Source organism: Gobius niger, assembly GCF_951799975.1.
Source record: "Gobius niger genome assembly, chromosome: 12".
Classification (NCBI taxonomy): Eukaryota; Metazoa; Chordata; class Actinopteri; order Gobiiformes; family Gobiidae; genus Gobius; species Gobius niger.
This window is the reverse complement of record NC_136863.1, coordinates 20,390,482-20,413,819: the sequence shown is the minus strand read 5'-3', so window position 1 is coordinate 20,413,819 and position 23,338 is coordinate 20,390,482. Positions and strand designations below refer to the sequence as shown.

At 43.1% G+C, this 23,338-nt stretch overlaps 1 protein-coding gene across 1 annotated transcript; it reads right to left on the bottom strand.

The window, feature by feature from the left end:
- Window positions 1–354: 354 nt before the first annotated feature.
- prickle1a (prickle homolog 1a) lies at window positions 355–21,604 on the bottom strand. Its single transcript, XM_079567459.1, has 8 exons — window positions 21,359–21,604; window positions 5,523–5,723; window positions 4,092–4,205; window positions 3,162–3,299; window positions 2,780–2,983; window positions 2,524–2,710; window positions 1,354–2,214; window positions 355–1,273 (listed from the first exon to the last, which is right to left on the bottom strand). Exons 2-8 carry the CDS (start codon window positions 5,706–5,708, stop codon window positions 429–431), a joined length of 2,535 nt encoding a protein of 844 aa, XP_079423585.1. The 5' UTR covers window positions 5,709–5,723; window positions 21,359–21,604; the 3' UTR covers window positions 355–428.
- Window positions 21,605–23,338: the final 1,734 nt, after the last annotated feature.

Sequence of the window (23,338 nt, the reverse complement as noted above, 5' to 3'; positions counted from 1 at the left end):
TGGCCCATAAATAAACCATTCGAGCCCTCAGTCGGCCTTTCAATGGACTCAGTGTTAAGCTGTGCAGAAGCCTAGAAAAAGCTCCTCAGAGCCTTTTTAACAGTCTCCATACAGTTTGACATTTTTAACATGTCCCCAAATGCATATAGTATCCACATCATTCAGTACAAAATGTCTCTCTCTAGGATACAAAAATAGGCATTTCGTTTTAACTCTACAGAATATACATAATTGCACTGTTAAATAACTTGTCTTTTAAATATGTTATGCTAAAGAGGCAGTACAGATGTGTGTCTCACAAACATCTTGATGTTGAGTGCCATGAAGCCGCTAATAGCAGGCAGCAGCATTTAAAACAATGTGACTAAGACATGATTGTGCGTGGCAAAAAGGCTCTTACTGGAGTTGTGAATATAAGATCTATAAAACTAAGATATGATACAGTTCTTTCCCTTGTGTCCTTTCTTCTTTTTGGATTTAGTCCTTTGGCTGTAGGATGGAGAGCTCATGCCTGCCACAGAGCAGGGCAGGTCCTCCATGTAATAGTGTCTTTGGGGCCTGGGCTGAGGCTGAGGGATGGGCTGCCCCAGAAAGAAACCCTCTTCCTCAGAGTCTGAGGAAGAAGAGGAACAGGTGGAGCACCAGTCGTCCTCTTCGTCTCCATACAGTCCCGTGAAGCGGTTCATGGATGGGCCCTGTAAGCCATACTGGGACATAGTGTTGGGCTGTCCGTGGTGTCTGTGTAATCCAAGAGCGTTCCCTCGGGGATCCTGCTGAAAGCCTTTTAAGGCTCTCTCTTTAGGGAGCAGGTTCAGAGCATTATCAGAGCGGGATTTGCGACTGCGGCGCCTCCGATGGTGATGGTGGTGTTTTGACTGAGGATCCTGTTCCTGGCCGTCGAAGTGAAATGCCCTGCGGCGTGTCCGCTCACTCATGGGTGGCTGGCGCAAGGGCAGCTCATACTGACTGTTGTCCACCACATCATCTGAGAACTTGACCTGCTGAGGTTTAGCCTGTGAGCGTGCCCTTCGCAGAGCAGGGATGTTAGATTTAGGCCTGCTATCTGGTAAAGACACATCCTGTAATTTTGGGCTGACACTGATTTCCTGTTCAGACGCCAGACTCTTAAGCGAGTTTGCACTTCTGTGCAACATGGAGGAGTTTAGTGTCCCCATATTACTGTTCTTTTCACAGTCCTCTGTCTGCAGCTCTGGAAACCCTTGTAAAGAATATGTTAGTCCTCTGTCTTTGCAGTCTCCATCCACTGAGGCTCCTGTGGAAAACAGGAAACATTTCACATCAATGAAAAGACAGGACTGCAGAATTAAAACCAAACCATGTTCCTGTTCTTACCAGTAATGTTGGAAAGTGCCAGTGAGTCCATGGAGTCTCGGACATTTGGGTCTCTCTTCTTGAACTCATCAGAGATGCTCTCCAAAGTCAAGGAGTCATTGTACCACTGACTGTTCTCTTCAGCCCTATGGTCCTGTTCCAGTTCCTGAATCTTTCTGCTGCTGGCAGGACCAGGGTGGCTCCCATAGGCCGAGTCCCCCAGTCCATCCTGAGACTGCACCCAGTATCTGTCCGCCTGGTACTTTTTACTGGCCAGACTAACCCTTCCACCTGCCCCACTGGCCTGTCCTGCTTTAGCACAGTCCTGCCCCAACTGTGTTTCTGTTTCTGCCGTCCAAAAATCTGTAGGTTTGGAGTCATTTTCCTGTTGCAGTCCTCCGTGTTGACCGAATTTCAGTAGTAGCTGTGTCATGTAGTCTTCATGCTCTGCCCATTCCTCCTGATCCTCTGGGGCTTCCGCTTCTTCGCCACGGCCCCTCCAGAAATGCTCATTAGTCAAGTTCATATGGGACAGCTTATTGGTGAGGGTGTCCTCGGCATTGCCACTAAATCCAGGGAACTTGTAGTTGGCAGAAGGGGAGAAGAGAAGGGACTGGCGACACTGGTCAGCTGATCGACTACTCTTCCCCATGCGCACACTTCTCCTGGACTCCCGTGAGCGGGCCGACTGGAAGGCGGAGTCAGAGGAGTCAGAAGCGTGCACGTCTTCGCCCAGACTGCATGTCTTAGAGCAGAAGATTCGGCCCTGGTGCGGCAGGAAGGGGCAGCCCAGGAGCGAGGTCTTACACTGGGTACAACTGAAGCAGCTCTCTGAGGCGTGCCAATGAAGGCCATCGTAGGTCATCTGAGCATGGTCTACACCTGAAAGTACAAACTTATGAGCTTTCCTCTCCACTTTCAAAGATAAAGTTGGATTTCTATCAAACCCAATAATTCATAACTTTGAAAACTTTGCGTTGGTTTGTCTAGCAATGTCTAGGTTCTGGCTTGTACAATATTTCAAGTCTCCACATTTTTAATATACTGATAGACTGCTTGTATATAATGTATCATTATATTATCGTGTCATCATTAGATTAGTCTTGGTACTATAGAGCATTTGTTCGCGCTCTCCAACAGTTTTGTTTTTGTGTAATCCTCCAGAGTCATGAAATAAATGATTGATCTTACCTATATGATCCCCACAGGCTTCACAGTATTCCGCATAGAGAGATTCGAAGCATCCACAACAGTAAGGCCTGCCATCCTTCATGATATAACGCTGACCCCCCAAAACTGTCTCACATTCGAAACAAGAGAAGTGCTTCATGTGCCAGTGACGGCCCTCCGCTTCAGTGCACTCGTCGGCAAAGATAATCTGTGGATGGGTGGGGGGGGTTATCTACCAAACCTTCAATGCATTATTATTTTGCGTTTTCAGACCTACCTCATCACAGGCCGAACAGCGTGGTTTGAGCAGCTCAGCATGGTGTCGTCCACAGTGGATCTTTCCTTCGTGATAGAAGTAAATTAAATCCACAAGTAGCTCGCTGCAGGTGGAACACGCAAAGCATGCTGGGTGCCAAAACACCCCAGGCCCCATTCTAGATGCGGACACTGCCATCTCTCCACCATTGATGCGTTCACCACACTACAACAAACACAGACATTATTAGTTACATTCTATAATTGCTTCAAGGTCTTTTGTTTTGTGCCTTTGATTTGATTCCCACAAAAGGCCCAAATCATTCAAGGCATCTTCTTACCACAACTTCCTTTCTACCATGCATTTAATTAGGTAAGTAATTATAGTTTAAATGAGTACTTACATGCTCACAAACACTGTTTAGGAGATTACGAGGCAGCGTTTTCACTATTCCCCTCCCGAGTGCTTCTTTCTTCCTCTGAGCACTGAACATCTGCAGTTCCTTCTTTTCCTCTTCACTGAGAGACTGGCAATAACGGATCTAAAAAGATAGAACAGTTATGACCATGTTGTTTAATGTGAAGGTCTGCAATGGAAAAATGGAGGTATTGACACAAGGCTGGCATAAAACACAGCTTTGGGGTAATTTTTCATAGCTACGTCGATTAACAAGCCCCAGTACATAAGAGATCGACCATAGTTGAGATTCAGTTTAAATAAAATTGCACAGCTTTACACATCAGAATAAAAGTGATTCCAAAATAGGAGCTATTTACAATTGGAACCATCCCCAGCCAGTATGGGCGTTAGGCGGCATACACCATGAACTGCAGACAGTAGAGAAAATAAAACACTTGACCTCTCCATGGCCTTCTATGGCCCCTCCTAAATTTTGTTGCCCACTGATTGAGAACCCTCATTTTTTACAACAAGCCATTTCGATGTTTCCCGCCACGGTAACAAGAGGCAGAGCAGACGTTTACACAAACAGCGCCTGTGTTTGGAGTGAAATCAAGTGTGCGGGCAACAAAAGACCAGAGACACAGCCTGTTGGAACTGGTGCCACTGCGGTGGTGGCATCACATAAAGCCTCATTCTCTCTCCCGCTGAGCGCCCCCTCGTAAAGTAACCGCTGCTATGACAGGAATCTGACTGGTGGGGGCTCCAGGCAAACACCATAAACTCATCAAGTCAAGAGTTGCATTGTGCCCACATTACACGCCTACTAGATTGCTGAACAGAAATCCCCTGGCGTGATGCTGACACAGATGCCAAGTGTTAACATTAGAAGAGAAGCTGCAGCTGATAATGTAAATTCATAATGTTCTCTCACCTCGTTGTCGTGGGGTGGGAGCTGATACAGGAGTTGCTTGATTCTGAATTTCTCGCCGGGGCTGTTCACATAGGGGACCTTATCCTCGGGGAGACACGAGAAAAATAACTGTACCTGCAAAAGAACAATGGATTATTGAGGCGCTGAATAGTTTAGTAATCCTAGTACAAAACCAATTGATTATTTCCTCACCCCTGTTTAAGGACACATTCCTTTCCAAAGACGGAACCAAAACATTAATTTGTGATGACAAGACACATTCTGGGACAGCGCTGTGTGTCTTTCTGGAAGACTGAGTTTATGGAATTGCTGCTTGGAGCTGAACCGGACCTCACAAAGGCTGCACGTCCAACAGTGAGCTACGTGAGCTTAGTTTGCATGATATAGGAGTGCTATGCTGTACAGGCCCAGTTAAGTTAACTTCAAGTCATATGTCTATCTCTATAGGAACAGGACAAAGCTGCATTTCCCTGTGGCACTTTGACCCCTTGGGCTGACCAATGAAAACCTGAACTTTATGAGGAGGGACCATTACAGCTGCTGAGATAAAAAGGAGGGATGTGCTTGTCTTGTAGGTTTCGGGCCGACTTCCTGCAGCTCGGGCCGTCTGAAATGGATGGGCTAAAGCAATTTAGCCTGACAATCACCGTCAAGAGATGGCCCCCTGCCATAAATTATTCACATTTCCATACCGCAATTAGCTCCTTAGGGGCTTGAGGGGGACAGTCAACTTGCACCATGGCCCTGTGTGTTTCTTCACTGTAATAATGGGGCCATAATACAAAGCCAATTCAAGCCAATAGATGCAGTAAAGGCATTACAGTTAACACAAGCATCTATAGCAAACAAAAGCATGTTTAGCCTTTAGCAAACCCAGAACCCCCTTCATTGCATCCATGTGTGCTCTTTAACAAAGGAAACACTCCAAACTTGTGCAAAGTAGTGGCTAAATTAGGAGAAGTGCCACATCACACTAGTTGCCCTGAAGACACAACTAAGGCCTTGATTGCAGACCTTCCCAAGATGGCCGTCGTGACCCATCAAAGTTCCCTTTCCTAACAGATCCCTGATAATGACTAACAGACTTGCTCGGCCGCAGTTTGTAAATAAAATCGCACACATCCTGTTTTTAAGTGGCTGCCTGCTGGAGCTAAACAGGCCTGGAGAGTTTTTCAGAAATAGCTTTGAATGCTTTTTTCACATTTATCACTGCAAGGTAAGTTATGGTAATGCACACATCTACTCTTCGGAAGCAATGCATAAAAGGGAATATATTAATATTAGACTAATTATTTTCTGAAGATTTCACAGCATCCTGATAAGATTTTTCACAAAATGTTCTTCAGGATGCAACCCCATTCTTGTATTTGGGCTTGGGACCAGCACAAAAACTAGTGCAACATTATAGGTTTGTGCAATAAGTGTATTTACCTGTTCAGGTCTGAGACCCGGTGGCACCCAGGCGTACTCCTCCAGTGCGCAGCCAGAGTCGTCATCAGAGGTGGAGCTGCGCTGGAAGCCGAAGTTGAGTTTACTGACTTTATGCTCCATGATAAAGTCCTGTTGCCGTGCCCCGCCCGGGAGGCTGACCGATGACGCGCCGCTGCTGAGGCTCATTGCACACTTCGCTCACTAAACACACAAAAGTAGACAGTTCTTAGTACATTTAAGTGACTTCTTTTGTCCTGACTTGGGTGGAAGACTTCACTTGTCCCTATAAGTCCTGCTACAACTGACTCCAACAACCTCCTAAAGCAGTGGTTCTCAAAGTGTGGTATATGTACCACTGATGATAGTTATGCTTCTACAGGTGGTACACAGGGTCATCTGAAAATGTACACTTTATCAAGGTAAATATTGTTTTCTTCTTCTGTCTTTACCCCTCACCTATTTTTATTCAAATCGAAAGAGGCTATCCCATGCCTTCTCATTCCTTGTTTCAACTTCTCTCTACTAACATTATACTTATTACAATGAATGAAAGCCTCCTTCCTCTTAGATATAAGGTCCAGCTCTTCCCAGAATACCCCTTAATCTTGTCATAACTATACATTCCGCTTTATACATGGTTAATACCCAATTTAGACATAATTTAGTCCACATTAGGGCTATTTTAGACCCTTTTGAGACCCAGTTCAGTCCTAATTTGATCTTTATCTACGCCTGGTGGTACAGTATGGAGTAGTACTTGGTGTGAAAAGTCTGAGAACCACTGCCTTACATGAAAACCAATAATTAAAAAAGCAAATCGAGTACCAAACCAGCCGTGTAACTGGGCAAGAGATTGGAACATGTGAAACAATGTAATAAAACAGGAATAAAGAAAATCAGAACTTGACAATAACTACACAACAGAGAGACATTTCCAGTGTTACCCAGTGAATACCCATACCACATTTTGAGAGCCCCAAAACGAAGTACTATAGCTTCCCTGGCTGGCATTTAAACATGTGCCCTCCTCATGTGGCTTTTGTGGACAGGGAGATCATTAGGAAATTCCCCTGAAGCTTCATGAGGTGACGTCCATTCTCATTATGGTGACAATAACAAGCAGTTAGCTATTCATAAATGCATGACTGTAAATGCCAAATTACTTGTATAAACAACCAGTCTTGGGAAGCGCCGCGCAGGGCCAACATTCCCCGGCAATAGGGTAATTCAGTTTGCCATCATCTCTTAAGGAGGAATAATACCTCACGTTAGCAGCTTCAAAGATTGGCCCTTATCTGTGAAACTTCTTGTGAGTAATGGCTCGAGCTATGTCGTATGTCTAAAGGGGAGGGCGCCCCGTCCGATATGATGCAGGACTGAATAAATACGCGACAGGCCCGGCGCCATATGGGGAATGTCCACGGTGTCCCTTTTTCTTTGTAGTGCTTGTTTTTGGAACCTGCTGCACTGACCGGCTCGCTGTCCTTTCATCTTTTACACGCGCAGGCTTCGTCAAACAGGTGAAGCTCGAAGAGTGGTTCAAGACGGAGACAAGTGAGGCTCAGCTGGACACTGACAGTTTCAAGAGAGACACAAGGAGACAAGATCAAAGAGGGGTGATTGATGAGCATCGTGTTGGATCACTAATGGATTCCCCTGTACTATGGCATGTTGTGAAATAAATAGTATAATCATATACATGGTAACTTAAAGGAAGATCTAGCACAATGAGCCCTTGATTTGTGCTAGTGTATTAACGAAGATAACGTATAAGCTGAGTGACTCTTGATTCCTGGCAGGTATCATCGCGTGAAAATCTTACTGATCATAGAAAAATAACCACCTCATAGTGCCAGATTGGGCAGACGGAACACTTGAATTCTCTCTGTGTAACTGAGATCAAATAGGAGCTTTGACCAATGTCCATGCCCTGCTAAACTCCCCCCTTCTGCTCCCCTATGCCCTTACCCCCTACGGCCAGTGAGGGCACACGAGGCCACAGGGAGACAGCTGAGAAAACCAGACACTGTTGGGTGTGTGTTCTTTGAACAGTGGACAGCCACCATGAGAAAGAGCCATCCGAATCGGCTCTCTCTTCTCCCGTGATATATGTGCCGACTGCCTCCAGGAGTGTGCAGGCCCTGTGCACATTTAAAGAAGTAATGCACATGTTTACACTGACGCCAAAGTGGGCAAATGTGGGAGGCCAAGAAAACTAGCCTCTTCCAGAATCTTGTCAGTACATAAGACATATCTGCATTCTCAGATAGTGCTGCATGAGCTAAATAAACCATAATATGTCAGAAAACATATAATATCCCCCGATTAGTAGAGCAAAGTTCTGAGTTTTGTTTGTTTTAGTTTTAGTCTTTACACAGGACGTTGTGAGGCCTATGTGGCTTATTAGAACAAGACTCACTCCTGAACCAGAATACATCTTGAAGTTTTGTCTGGCCATTGTTTTTATTTCAGTTATATTGTGTCATTACAAGTATTGACTCATGATACGGCCCATTACCCATTACAACGTTGTTGACAAAGAAGCCTTTGTGAAAGCTAGCACTGTTTATCTTGCCTTACACATTAGGATGTCTTCTGTTATCTTGATACATAAAAGCCTTCAAACCAAAGAAAATCTCACTGTGGTCTCCGAACACAGAGGCGGGGAATCAGACACTATCTGTTCTGTTCACATCTATTGACTTGCAAATGAGACTAAAATATCCAGCAAAAATGTGGCCTTGTTTGAGTGTGGCTTGGGTTTCACATAGGAGATGGCTAACTATAGGCAGGTCTAGTCAGGAGCCAGGAGATGTTGGCTTTTTCATGTCTCATGCTTGATTTGGCTGACTCATAGACAAAGAACAGAACAAGATGTAAGTCTGCTGAGTGACCTTCGGTACTAGTCACAATGCCATCATTTCAACGTTCCCCTTTGCCTCTCCTTTCCAACTTTCTTGCCTCACTGCTTTTTTTACAGTTTCCCCTAACAAGGAGACTGTAGTTTGAAGGGGTATTTTCTAAGCCCCCTGGTCCCCTACTGGCCTTGCCCTCCTCCCACACTATACCAAGACCCCTGTAGTCCCGAATGTTTAACAGCCTGTGGTCCCTTTGTAAAGGTACTTGTTAACATGGCTTTGGGAGCTGCAGGCCCTGCATCTGACTGATCTACCCACTGAGGGCCATAGGCTGGTAGTGTGTGGGGGGAGGGCCACTGACATGAGGCTAAAATGAAGATGTTAATGAGGCTTGTTTGACAAAAACTTGCTGTTGGGAATGAAGAGTGATTGGGCACGATTTAGACGTTTCAATGTTTTTTGTTTGGCCACTTCCATTGTAGTCAATGGCACCTTGAGTAACACCTGTTTGCATGGTTTGGTTTTAATATGCCTTTTTAACAGCTAAAAATGTAGTCTAAAATATTCACAAATTACACACAACAATTTCAAGCAGTTCATTTATTCAGTCATTAATTATTGAAGTTACTAGAACTACTTTTTATGAGTGATAACTTTATAAGGATGTCCTACGCACCTCATCTAAAGGCATGACTTAAGCCTTGACTGCACTGCACTGTGGGTATTTTTCAGTAAAGCTTCATGTCTGGAAGTGAATAAAACACACAAATGTTACAACTTTATATTCTGTAGCTAAACTTTCCCATAAAGTCAGGCTTTGGAGCCTTAGATTAACAGGCCTTGAGAGAGTGGAGGGGAAAGTCAGCAAGCAGAAAGCTCAATTACTGTCTGTGTTCCAGTAGGAAGTGGACATACACAGAGTGCTACACAGGGCCCTCTGTCAGCTCAGACCGGACTGACATGTTTGACTTGGCTCTAGCTAACTCAGCAATACAGTCTCACCTCTGGTGGAGGGAAAACAAGAATTGGGTTCATGGAGACTGTTTTACTTAAGATTTAGCAAAGATTCCTGTTGTCCTCACAGGTCCTCCCATTTGTGCCACTTGTAATAATTATTAATCAGTCTCATATATCGCTTTCCAGTCATTACTCATTCACTCCTAGCTCAGCATCTAAATTCAACAAATTACAGGATACATCCACTAAACAGTTCACTTTTTAAATGGACAGAAGGTTAATAATGGCCAAATGGAAGGGAGTGGCATCTTCATTGTAGATTTATGCTAAGCATAAACACAATGCACATGCTACAGTCAAATAATGCATTAACATTAGTTTAGACAAGCATTTCGGCATTATTACAATTTCTTGCAGTCCTTGAACCAAAACTATTCCTTACCTTAGCTGACAGCCTTCAGGACTCAAATCTCAAAGCCAATATATCCAGTTACACTCATCCATAGTACAGGATCTTCACAAGTCTAAATCCAGCAGTTATCTATCATTTCTAAACAAGCTGTCAAAGTCCATCTCAAAACTTTTCTGAAACTTAAAGAGGTGTCTCTGTGAGCAAGAGTAAGTTTAAATGCATGCATGAAGTAGCTCAGCCAGATGGTCACTCAAGCATCCCAATCCTCCTTGCCCATACATTGAAAACCCCGCCCTTTTACAGCCCCACAGCCAATCACAGCTCCGTATGGAAACCTGAGGCGTCTCTGAATTTTTAGCACTAATGCGAACCTCCAGCAGAGAGTTGACTTAACAGGAACTGTGCTTTATAAGTCAGTAACAGCAGACCCACAACTATTACTCATAATTTACTCCAGCCAGTGGTAAGGCTTTGGTTAAGGCAGTGGTTTGTGTCTTGTGGGTCTGACTTGAGAGATCTCTTCACTAACTGCAGTTGACGATAGTGGGAAAAAAAAGTATTCTTTTACAGAAACAGCCTATTACAGACCTGGCTTCTTCATTCAAGCAATTCCCACTGAACATGCCAGCGAAGACTAGACATGACTTATGGCAGGTCTTTGGTAAACCTCATTTACAAAGCAGAGTGTTTAACCTCAACCATGTATTATAGGCTTATCATAATCCAAACATGGCTTAAAAATGTCCAAGATCATTTGTAGACGTCAAATCTGCACGATACATAATTTAATCAAACCCAAGAGACCAGCTTCAATAAAGGCCCTATATCTGATTTCTTTTTCTTTCTTTTTTTTGAACAATAAATTGTTTTTACAATATAATGAAGGAACTAATTCTATTCCACTACTAGAAAAATAAGGTATAGGGATACTAATTAGATCCTAAATCATTTGTGGTTGGGGTAAATGGTTAGGTCAGGTAACTTAACTTCAGCTTAATCCAGTGCTAAACTGTGGTCCACTTTAGACCTCTTTTAATTATAGTTTATTCTTGGTTTCTATCTAGTTAAGTCCAAATCATTGGTTTAAACCTGGGTTAGCTACATTTAAGGCTTATGTCTGTAAAAGCCAGGAGATGGTGTGAAAAGCTTGCGAACCACAGCTTCGGTTTAAGGCAAGCTCATTTCGGCTTTACTGTGGTGCTAGTAGCTTATTAACAGTGCACTTTATGAACAATGAAACCCAAATGGTGACTCCCCGGGCAGGATGCTGTTGACCTCTGCCTCTCCTTCAACTCTTGAGGAATGTCAGCAGCCTGAGTCCTTCCTGTTACCTCAATAAACCGAGAGTGTGCATATTCAGGTCAAACTCTGGACAGTTGCACCCTCAGCATCCTCCTGCAATTGTAAAGCTTTCAAGTGTGACTTTCTCCAGTGTTCAAAGGAGATATTAATCTGTAACATTCCCGGAAATTAATTGACTTAAATTTGGTTCAGCGAGGGATGTTTGGCTATGTACATATTGGTTCATGTCAATCATTGTTTTAAAATAGATGAATGATGATGTTAATCAAGCTACTGTTTAATACAATGAAAAAAATACTGATCTAAAACTGCACAAACTGGACTGATTATTTCTGTTTTGCTTGCACCTGACTGACAAGTCCTTTCCTTTCCAACAGTTACATCTGCGCACAGTCACCTTCTCTCTGTGTGTAAATGCAAAGTGAACATGCTGATTTGAAAGCTCTAACTTTCAGTCTGTGGAGTATATACTATAGCTCTATACTGGACAAAGCCATTGTGGCAGCCAAGGCCAGAAACCGGGAGACGGTCTTTCACTGCAGAACTACAGGCTTTTGTGTGGCTCCCTAAAGAGTCAGCAGCCTGCTCCATTAGCAAGTCTGAGAGGGGAGGACCTGCACAGCATCCTGCCTTTGTGGATGGGGCATTCATGAAATGCAAGGCTAAGATGTTACACTAATGCAGACAAAAGTTTGAGTTTTTATCAAGTGTTTGTGCGAGATTTTCCAAACTTCAGTGAAGTTGGAAAGTTCTTTCTGAAATGTGCTGATTTGGCAAAAACAGAAAAAATAAGTGTGTATATGTATGTGCACTGCTCACACAGCTTCTGATGAAGTTCATGCTAGGACATGGGAAAGTACCTACAGGAATTGACCATCATTTGCAAATGAGGTATTCAGAGCAAACTTTACAAAATATAAACAACACAACAATGAAACCTCCACCAAGCCACACGCGATAAAGATACACTGAAGTGCCAGTCAGAGTCTCTACAGTTCAAGGATAAATGCTCCTTTCTTTGTGCCACAATATAAAGTGAAATACAATTAACTTTCATAAACATTTATTCCACAACATCATTTGAAGATCATGCGAGGACAATGTATAACCCTGCAGTCCTACAGAGTCAACTACAAACCTTAATGCATTCTGTATGTGAACCTGACACTGTACAAGGGCTAAAGTTAGCATTAGCCCCCAGTTCAGTTCAAGGTTCACCTGAAACATGTCTCCAATATAAAGACGGTCATGTCGTGCATCCCTGACCTGTGACCATTGGAGGGGAGGGTGAGCAGATGACCCATAAATCCATGTCCCCGGGGCTTTATGGCTCATTCTTGGGTCATATGCCTGAACGACCTGAAACAGCACCTCACACCTGGTCTGCACCTTCTGAACAGTAAAAAGCCCACCCCTCACTATCAGCAACAGCAGCAGCAGCAGCATGCCCCAACAATGACAGGACACAAGCCATTATGATCCCAAGCAAGCGACGCCCCGCGATAAAGTCACATTCTTCCCCTGGTTCAAACACGTCTTATGGCAGCGCTCCTGTAAAGCCAAGCATCTTCACTTAAACATTACAGTATATATGTGAAGGTAAATTACAATTACAAAGGTGGATTCATGTTGTATGTATGGGAGAGTGTTGAGTGTGTTGCCACTTCAAAATGATATTTCTCAAGCAAGTTTAACTACAATTTCTTCAAGAACTTTCCCAAACAAACGCAAACGGCTCCCCTACTCTGCTCGTGGGACAGTTAGTCAGAAAAACGTTGTAAACCCAAAGTTCCCAAAAGGGGCACAAGGAAGGTCAGTCTCTAACTTAATGCCGATGACCATTGTTCAGGTCAGCTCCCATTGGACTGAGGGCCGCCTTATAAAACGTAGGTCCATTCTGCTGTTCTTGAAATGACTTGCCGACGGGTATTAGCACGACACTGGCCCCACAAAAGCCTCAGTTATAAAGGCCAATAAAACCCTATCGCTGTACTGTAACAACAATCCCTTTTACGCCTTGAAAGAGTGGGGGGGGGAAAGGTCAACTGTTGGGGCAGGCAGTGCAGTGATATTGACTTAGCGAGATTGGCGCTGACATATACCCAGGTCAGACTGTGTGCTTGTTTGGCCCGTAACCCCCACGTAACCCCCTTTTCTTTTCTTTTTAAAACCTATTCCCCAACACGCTAAAGGCTAAACTATACGACTTCACAGTGCATTAAACACAAACTATTACAGACATATACATATTACCTGGACACTGGACACTACCCTTCCTTTTTTTTGTCTAATTAGGACAGTTGGGACAGTACAAATTCTGGAGAGAACTGGCTGTGGTGCCATTACTGACAATGTATAGTTATTTCATTGTATAGTGCTTTAAGAAACCTTCATGAACAAAGCGTTATTTGTGTTCTGCCTTTCTGGATTTATCTAATACATGACCACCATGACAGGTCCATGACGCAAATCTTCATAACAGTAAGAAGAGATGAATGAGTCTATGGTTCTCAAGGTCATGAATTTGGCCTTGGGTTAATGGCCATAGAAATAAACTGACTTATTCACATCACATGCAGACCTCAATGTACAGAAAGTTTGATGATAAACAAAGTAATATTGGCGCCACATTGACGTCGCCATGTCACCTGTGTACAGTACATCGCCCATTAACACACTGTTGCCGATCTACATCAACTCATAGCAGACGCGTTTGTTTCGACACGGGCCATAATTTAACTTCACGTTGACCTTCTCTCACCTAGTTGTTAAGCCTGGAGCTCATTGGGGACAATAGTGAGCGCTGCGACAGGGCTCCCGGTGCAGTTAAAGGCAGGAAGCCCCTTTATTTGTGGACACTATAACTCAACAAAAGCCTGTGGCCAGTCTGCACACACACACACACAAGAGGTGATCGGCATGAATGGGGCACTTATGGTACGCACTTGCACTGAAAACGGATCCGCACTGAACAAATCTTTTCAGTGTGGTCGTCCCTGGACAAACAGAAAATACAAATATACAGTACTTACGGTTTAATCAAGTGTGAAACTGTTATTTTACACCAGGCGCTCTTCCTGGGTTTTAAGTGTCACAACAAGGGACAGTGACAGTAAGTGCTCAGACCAGTGTGGCCCTTCACTCTTGCCTATGCACGCACAAAAAAATGCCTTTATTAAGATGATAATGTAAGGGTGTGTAATTGTTTTGTTTTATTATTTTATTTAAAAAAACACACACACACCCAATACTGTATATTTTTTCAACACAACACTAACATTTATTAGCATGCCATTTTCTGTTTTCTTTTTCAATTAAACCGAGCAGCTGTCAGGTGAACAGAACCTGCAGTGTTCCGAGTTGGCAAATCTCCTAAGTTTTTTATTCGTGACCTCACACTTTAAACTGGTCCCACACAACTCTTAAACTTCAAACACATGTGGACATTTCTCCCCTTTCTCCTTATTCAACATTTCATATGCTGAGAAACTATTTCCTGAGTTGTTTCCCTGCTCCGGGCGAAACCGACACACGAATGAGGCCGCCTTTGACCAAACGCGCCGAAAGACCGCCTTAAATATGAGTTGGGAGAGTGCTACAAGTTGGAATGACTGTTAAGTACAACGCAGAAAAGAAGCCGGTCGTTTCTGCACGTGGAAGCGTTTTCCCCGAGCTTCAAAAGAAAACAGACGAATCCAGCGATATTCCGAAACGGTTAAGAGCTGCACCGTCAGGATCCCACTAATGATTAACATTCCTGCACTGTTACACTGTTACAGTCAAATTAAACACATGCTACACTGATGGTGTGGAGTGGCCATGCCTCTCCTCGGCTCAACCTAATAGGCCTCAATTTAAGTCATTAAGCGGGCAGTAAAAACAGTAAAAGCCATGCAGAGGTCTTCAGTCATCTCCCTCGCTGTGATGATGCTGAGGTCGACCCCTTCACCTCCTCATGTGATTCACATTCAAATGCACAGCAGCCGTTAAGACACCGCTCTGTTAGCAGCCGTTAAGACACCACTCTGTTAGTTCTGTCAAAATGTGTCTGACAACAGGGCTGCATAAACAGTGGATACAGGAAGTATTCTATTTCTTTGTTATAGTCGGGATTATGTAATAATAATAATAAAAAGTATCAATACAAGCATTGGATGGAGACAGCAACCTCCCTCTCTCTTGGTACAGCTACATTTGTTTTCCTTTTTCTGCAAGCTGCATTTGTGGTTTCTGTGTCCTAAATTGTTTTACTGGATACTTTTGTACGTCTTTGCCGTGTTTTTGTGAGGTTCTGTGGATTTTTACTGCAAAAAGTCCATAATGGTCCTATCCTGAAAAAAGCAGCTTTTTAAAAGTAAACAAACAGCTAGCTGATCAGCATCCCATTTGAGACCTACAATTTTCTTCTTCTGAGACACTGAAGAGGCACAAGAGCCCCCTACACCTGCAGTGGAGGCGTCACAAGAGGAGCTACGGGAAACAAAAAAGAGACAAACAAGGAGGTATCCAGGCAAGACTCCCAGCGAAGCCACGCATGCCTTCTATCCCTAATAGACGTTCACTGGAGAATACAACAGATTCATCACGCTCTGAAACAGGGGCGAACCCAGGAGGCGGTGCACCGTTTCAGAGGATCAGAAGAGACTGAAGGCAGCCAGCTGGGTGCTACGATTTCCCCAACCTCCAGGTCAGGTTGGCCCACGATGTCTCAGTTGCAGCGTCTCAGGACTATTTAACAAATAATCCATCTGTTAAATGTGACATCCGTAGGTGCAGAGTATCTCATTGCGTAACATAAACTACACAGTAAATGGGTTCGAGGTTTTTACTGTCCAACATAATCTAAATCCTCCTCTTATACTTATATATACAAACCAGAGATAATGAGCAAGACTTCACGACTCATATAAGAGCAGGTAAAAAAAAGACACTTGGTGGAAGTAGTCGCATAAATCAGTAACATCAAAACTAGTTGTGTCACCAATAGAAACTTGCACTTTAACTTTGATTTTTTTTATCTCAATTTGTACTTTTTGAAATGATACATCTCATTGACATTTCCACCTCTACTGCTGTACTCCTCCGTCGTAATTGCTGGAGTGTTGCCATTCAGGAAAAGTTATTTTTGGAGCTGTCCAAACTGAGGTCACTTAACAGGGATATTTTCAGCCTGGCTCTGTTGCCGGGGCCTTAACAAACATGTGACAGAAAGATAACACCCAGACTGTTTACAACATCACCCATCATTCAATACAACCCACTGACAGACATGTTCTTGTTAATGAGTCAGGAGGAAAAAAAAACAACAATACAAACTACAAAATTTCATTGAGTCGAGCTATTTCTGCATCTCCCATCTTCATTTATCTGTGTCAGCTCTGTCATCCAGGCAAGTTCAAATCGTTTCATTGGGATAAGCCTTTACCAAAGACAATGAAATAAAAGAGGTCAAATCAAAGTATTTTGTGTTTATTCCAAATGAATAGGTATTATGTACACTGAAAAGAAGTCATAAACAGTGATATAGTGCATAGGAAAACTGTACACGGAAACGCCGGGTACTTTATGACACTTCTGCCCCACTACACTAGTTTATTCTCCAGACATGACCATCACATGGGAGTGACTGCAGTTTGAGACATAAGCACATCTGGTGAGCTGGAGCTGTGTTTTCTTATGCAGCCCAGCCCTGAAGGGAGTACTGTGTGAATACAGCAAACATCAGCGTGGCTTTGAATTGGCCTCTCACTTGGAGCTGAGCCGCCATATGAGGCAGAAAGCTGCGGGTCTTTCTATAGACATGTCCTTGGAAGCACTTTGTCAACACTGACCCAGGTGTTAGCCTATGTTGTTATTATACACATACCTCACAGTCTAAGCTCATGTAATTGTCACTGAGGTCATGCCAGCGCCCTTTAGATCGTGTGTGATTCATAGAAGAAGTGAAGTGAACTGGAGATATGTCTTAGCACAGTATACTTCTATTGTCTTAACTTCTTAACCCCCACCCGAACCGAGCACATTCTACAGTCTGGCCTTACCCAAATCTAAAAACGTTTTGGTAAAAAACTGTCAAAATGAGAAAGTGAGGATGAAAACGCAACAAAAGAGCGACATAAACGTGACGAAAAAGTGACAAAAATGTGTGTCGAATATGCAACAAAAAAGCCAAAAACGAGCAACAGAAAAGTGATGAAAAAGTGACAAAAACAGCGATGGAAAAGCCACAAAAGAGCAAAAAAAAAGTGACAAGAGGCGTTGAAAATGTGGCAAAAATGGGACGGAAAATCCAAAAAAGTGGCGACAACACAAGGAAAGGAAAGGAAAAAGCTCCATTAGGATGATTTTTGTAGGTCTTAGCTTTCAAATGAGCCGTTACACTGACATACAGGCTGTGATCTGTTAGATTTGGTTAAAGCTGAACTAGAGAAAATGCAGTCGGTAAAGGTGGGGGGTAAGAGGTGAAATAATTATGTCGGATTCCTACAGAGATCCAAAAGTCACAGGCAAAGATACATTTAGCCAGTCCTAAGCATTGATAAGTGAAATGAGGTCAGAAAGGACACATGCCATCTGAATGTGCAATGTTTAGGATAACCTCATGTGATAACAGAATACTGACAGATAGGCAACCTCAAAACACACAATGCAGATCTTTGTTCTGCATAAACAAGAAAAAGCCCTTGCCTAGACACAACAATATAATACTGTATTCTTTAAGGACTGGGGTAAGCACACAGGTTTGTACACGGGGTGGGCTGATGTCTGACTTGTTACCCTTAGGCTAATTGATTGAATATTACCAAGGGTAACTATGAAAAACAGTAACCCACCACACCAGCCTTTAAAGGGATAGAACTCATATTCTGCCTGACAACCTGCTAACCAATTGAAATGATTCAGCAAAGCCATCTTTAAACCCCAGTGACCTCTTCCCCTCCATCTCCACCTCTGCCTGTGTCACAATGTCAACAGCAGAACAAGAGCGCAGGAAGGAGCGTGTGATTTTTGCAGACTTCCAGCCGGGGGTCCGGAAAGCTCTGAGCCAATCCCCTGTTGTGTGCCGGGGAAATTAGGAAGGCCTTTTAATGGTTATCTCAGAGTAAAATGTTTTCTTTTGCTATCCTGTGATGCTATGATGGAAACAGACAGATAAGATACAGCAGTGGGCAGTACATGGAATATGGGATGGATAATGGAATCTTATTTTAGCCTTTCACCAAGTGCTTCACACAGCATACCCAAACACTTCTGGGAGCAGTTGCATCTTGAGTAGATACATGCATACGATACATATTAAATAATCTTTTTTCGCGAACTTGTACTTGAGTACCATTGTTTTGGAGTGACAATATAAGATAAGATAAGATAAGATAAGATGATACTTTATTGATCTCACAGATGGAGAAATTGCATTCGATGAGAGAGCATCCGGCAGCAGCACCCATTCAGTGCGCACCACTCTTTTTTTTTTCTTTGGTGAAAGATCGTTCTACTATTCTACTTGTTGCAATTTTTAAACATAGTGATTTATAGAGTTGAAGTTCATCAAACTGTGAACAAACTGAACTCTTTTCCTCTCAGCTGATCTCTCTTTGTTGGGTCACCACAGTCAATAACTTGTCTCCATCTTACCCCTACCATGAATCTTTTTCATGTTTACCTCATGCTTAGTTATTCTATAACATCTAAAACATATATTCTATCACATCCTTTATCCAATCACTCCACCTACTCAGCACATGTTCAAGCCATCTCATTGCGGCTTATCCATCTTTGAGACTCTAAAAAAGACCTTCAACATCTTCATCTTCAACATCACTGCACTCACTCAATTTTATAATCCATCATTAGGAAATAAGGCATACTTTTACTATTTACTGCGCTAGACGTTTTCTCTCAATGATTAAATTGAGTACAACTGGCTGACATAGCTGCACTCCTTATCTAAAACAGAGCATCTATAAAAAGCTGTGGTGACCTGCGTAGTTTACAGGCAGTCAGCATCGTGTCTGTACAGGGCACAGATAATGAAACATGTGTGCCAAAGCCTGTCTTTCATCATCCTGGTGGTCTGAGGGCTTCTCCCACAATTATACAGTGTGGCTCAGGCGCAGAGCAGCAGACTCGGAGCCAAACCAGCGTCTTCCTCTACAACTCGATCCTCTAACTCCTAATAAACAGCGCCGTGCCTGGAAGCGCTAAATTACTAACTACCTCTAATCACTTTACATTAATGTTTAGCATGTGGATCCAGTGTGTGCCCCTTCTGTTAAGGGTAAATCCCATTCAAACTCTCAAAGGCATGTTTTTTCCTTCAATATCTATATTGTAGGGGGGGGGAAAATCCAAGATATTTATCATACATCCATGAACATTAGGAAACAAATATGAAGGAAAATAATAGAAAAGCTTTAAAACAAAAATGAGCATGGTTAGATCAGCCAAATTGTCCTAAAGTGGAGGATCGTAAGTCATTGAGTGAATAAGGATGATGTTATCAGATATGTTGAGCTAATATGTAACAGAATAAATTTAACCCACTCCTGCGTCCATACTTTTTCCACTATAAAGCCTCAAAGCAAAACGGACCTATAAGTCTGACCATGCAGGCCCTGTCCACAGTGCCAAGCCCAATGACCACAGAGCAGCGGACCACCGGCGTTTAAACAAGCCATACTTCATCCAGCCTGCTGCCAACCTCCCACAAACAGTTTACAGCAGCAGACCGGGGCCCTGAGCTCTCTGCTGTTTGTCTGTGGCAGCACTGCACTGTGCCACTTCTCATCCTCATGCTGAACCACTAAGGTTGGCCTCCTCTGATAGCCACACTGTTGGTTCACAGGCAGGTTTAGCTGCATGCTGGATTTGAACAAACAGAGCTCTGTGTGTACTTCACTGGGCCTGAGCTTTTAAACAAGCAACTAAATATACAGGCGGGATTTAATACTTACGCCTTACTAGAGTATGCACCATTCATTGGGTTTAAGAGGAAAACATACATACAACCAAAGACAACATGAAGCTTGTAATGGACATGCTATGGACAACATGGATAATCACGCCACAACAAGATGAAATAAATAAACCCAAGAGCACAAGTGCAGAGAGACTTCTGCTGGCATTGAGCAGCCTATAAACAGTTCCCATTGTGGTCACTAGGGGACGCCGTTACCTTGGCTCTGTGAGTTTTGGCTTTATGGTTTCACGTTTGGGCCATAATAAAACACGCATACGTAGGCCTATTTGTTCCATGCATTGTATTTTGAAAATGAATGAATCAATAATAGCAGACGTCAGATGAGATACACAGAAATAATAGGCCTAAACGAGACAATTGTTTTCATGATTTTCTTTTTGCAATCGAACTCATTCATGTTATTTGAGACAGACTGCAGTTGGGCCAAGTCCCCTCTCCGCACAGGACTTTCAGGGCTCTTTCAAAATATTATGATAGATGGCTTTGGTTTAACATAACAGTGCGTGCTCCCCAGTGTCCCGCAGGTTGAGCCCTTTAAATCACAGCTGAGAATGGAAATGTTTGAGACGCGAGGGTGTGTCATTGTGCAGTAAAGGGAAACATTTTATGGCATGTTTAGCTTCTGTGAGGTCCACACAGAGAGATGGATTCACTCAGGCTACTTTGAAACTATGCGTACGTAGGTCACCTCAGATTGAATGCCCGCCGCACAAGAGTGGAGGAATAGCCTACGTTTGCCAGTGAGTTCAGGCACACTCACAAACTCGATCATTTTAAAACGAGAAAGAAAGGTGGGCAAAGTAATCGTCTTGTCAATGATAAACTATAAACTATGTGGCTGTGTATGAGCGAGCACATTCCTCCTCACTCAACAGCATTCTTGACAGCTATAGAGACCCACTGCGAAAGACAGACAGCGGTCATAGAGCGCCGACCAGTTGTCACCAAAGTGACAGGCGACAGCTGAGTCCATACATCTGGAGGCTCCAGGGACCCGGCACTAAGCATACACACAAACCTCCCCGATGAAGACTTTTCTGAGTCAGGGAAATGAGGTGAGTGTGACTTTATGCGCAAGACAATCCTCCTTGCCACTGATGCGTAAAAGCGCATCCAAATGGCTAAGTTGCAGAAAGTAATAAACATAGTATTTGCAGAGTGTTTATTTTACTTGGCGCTACTAGTTACATCCACAGTTTGTTTGAGCTAAACGGGCAATTAAGTCTCACAAACTGCAGTTATCTCTTATAAATTCAACCCTTCAAATAGCGCAAACTAGCGCTGATATCTATCAAGTAACGCTCGACAACAGCTCAAAGGTACCGACCTTCAAAGTGTCTTCTCCACAGTGTGCGAAGTCCGCAACGCTTCTCCGAAAGTTCACCAAATTCTCGCTCCGTCTCATTGGCAGAGGGAAAGTCCGAACACAGCGCCGCCAAACTGAACCAACAGCAGCAACAACAAAAAAAGTGAAGCGACGAGTCCAAAGGAAGCCCAGGTAATGGATGCGAGTGTCGTGGAAGAGAGAGTGAGCGTGCTCTGACTTCCCCCCACTGCCACCACGTCTCCAGTCCAGTCCACAATGCGCAATGGTCCCCTGTTGACGGGCACGCTGAAATGACATTAGCGCTGCGCACTCTCCATTGGCTCAAACCAGCAGCCCCCACCAGCAGCTGAAGCAACCTCCGTCTACACTAGGGATTGAGGAAACAGATCAGAACTAAAGGGAGGTAGGTAGGTAGGTTACCCCATCTATCTATCTATCTATCTATCTATCTATCTATCTATCTATCTATCTATCTATCTATCTATCTATCTATCTATCTATCTATCTATCTATCTATCTATCTATCTATCTATCTATCTATCTATCTATCTATCTCTATCTATCTATCTATCTATCTATCTATCTATCTATCTATCTATCTATCTATCTATCTATCTATCTATCTATCTATCTATCTATCTATCTATCTCGTTCTGCTCTCCCGATGACCCCATGTAACTTTACTCCTGCAACAATGAAAAGTTAGTCACAATTTGAAAGACTAGCCGTCTCTCTCTGGCGCTGTCTTTACAAGTTACAGGTTCTGTGGTGATCAAGGATTTGTTGAGAACAGTCGACTCCCATAAACTCCCAGTCCTCTGTCGTACAGCCATAACAGGGATAAGACGAAACACTCCAGCTCACTATTTTGTGTTATACATAATTACATTTCTCAGTGACTAACACAATCCAGAGCAGGTTAATAACAACTTCCTGGTCCTTTGAAAAGCGTTTTGACCTGCTCCGACCCAGACGACTCCACACCATGACATCAGCCTGACAGAGCAGCTCCAAACAGCTCACTTAGAGGCAGTGTCTTTAACAAATGCATGGTCCGAACAGTCTTTTGAAGGGATACACAAGCAGACAGCTGGAATGGAAAACATAAAGAATGAAATAGATTTCATTACATTTTTATTTGACCGTGAAGGGGTCACTATAATGCAATCATACCGGACTGTGGCAAGCAAAAACAGACTAAGCTCAACTTGCAGCAACCAAAAATGTTATGCTATGCCAACAGCAGGCATTATGGATTTAGTCATTCTACATTAGGATTTGGGTTACAGATATTTCCCTATACATGTCATGGCTTTCATTTTTGAGGGTTCGTGGAAACCTCTTGGTATGAATTTGGTCTCAACGAGCCTTTTGTACAGGTTTACTGTACACGGTGACCGGTTCAACCTGAATGCATGTCCTTCACTCAATAATGGCTTATCTATTGTCAGTCTTATCTAACTGATATTTATGGCTGCGCTACTTAAGCGGAAGAATACAAAGCAACATCTTCAGCCTCTTAACCCCCACCTGAACGCAGTTTGGCTATACCCGAATCTAAAAGCATCTTGAAAAAAGTGTCAATGAATGGCAACAAAAATGAGATGAAACGAGGAGAAAAAGGGAGACAGAGTTGACCAAAAAAAGCGATGAAAAAGTGACAAAAAAGTGTGATAAAACCCAACAAAAGAGAGAAGAAAGTGACATCAGCGTGTGCATAGATGAGTTTTGTTGGTCTTAGCTTTCAAATGAGGCATTATACTGGCCTATAGGCTGTAACCTTATGGATTTAGGTAAAGCTAAACTAGAGAAAATGTGCTCAGTTCAGGCGGGGGTTAAGAGGTTAAATAAGGACCATAAAAATTCTCCAAATACTTTCTACGGTAATGTATATTGTGGGATTTCTCTTTTCACTGGTGCGTGTCGACATTTGTCATTCGTGAATAATCTAATATTTGTAAACAAAAACAATACATATAT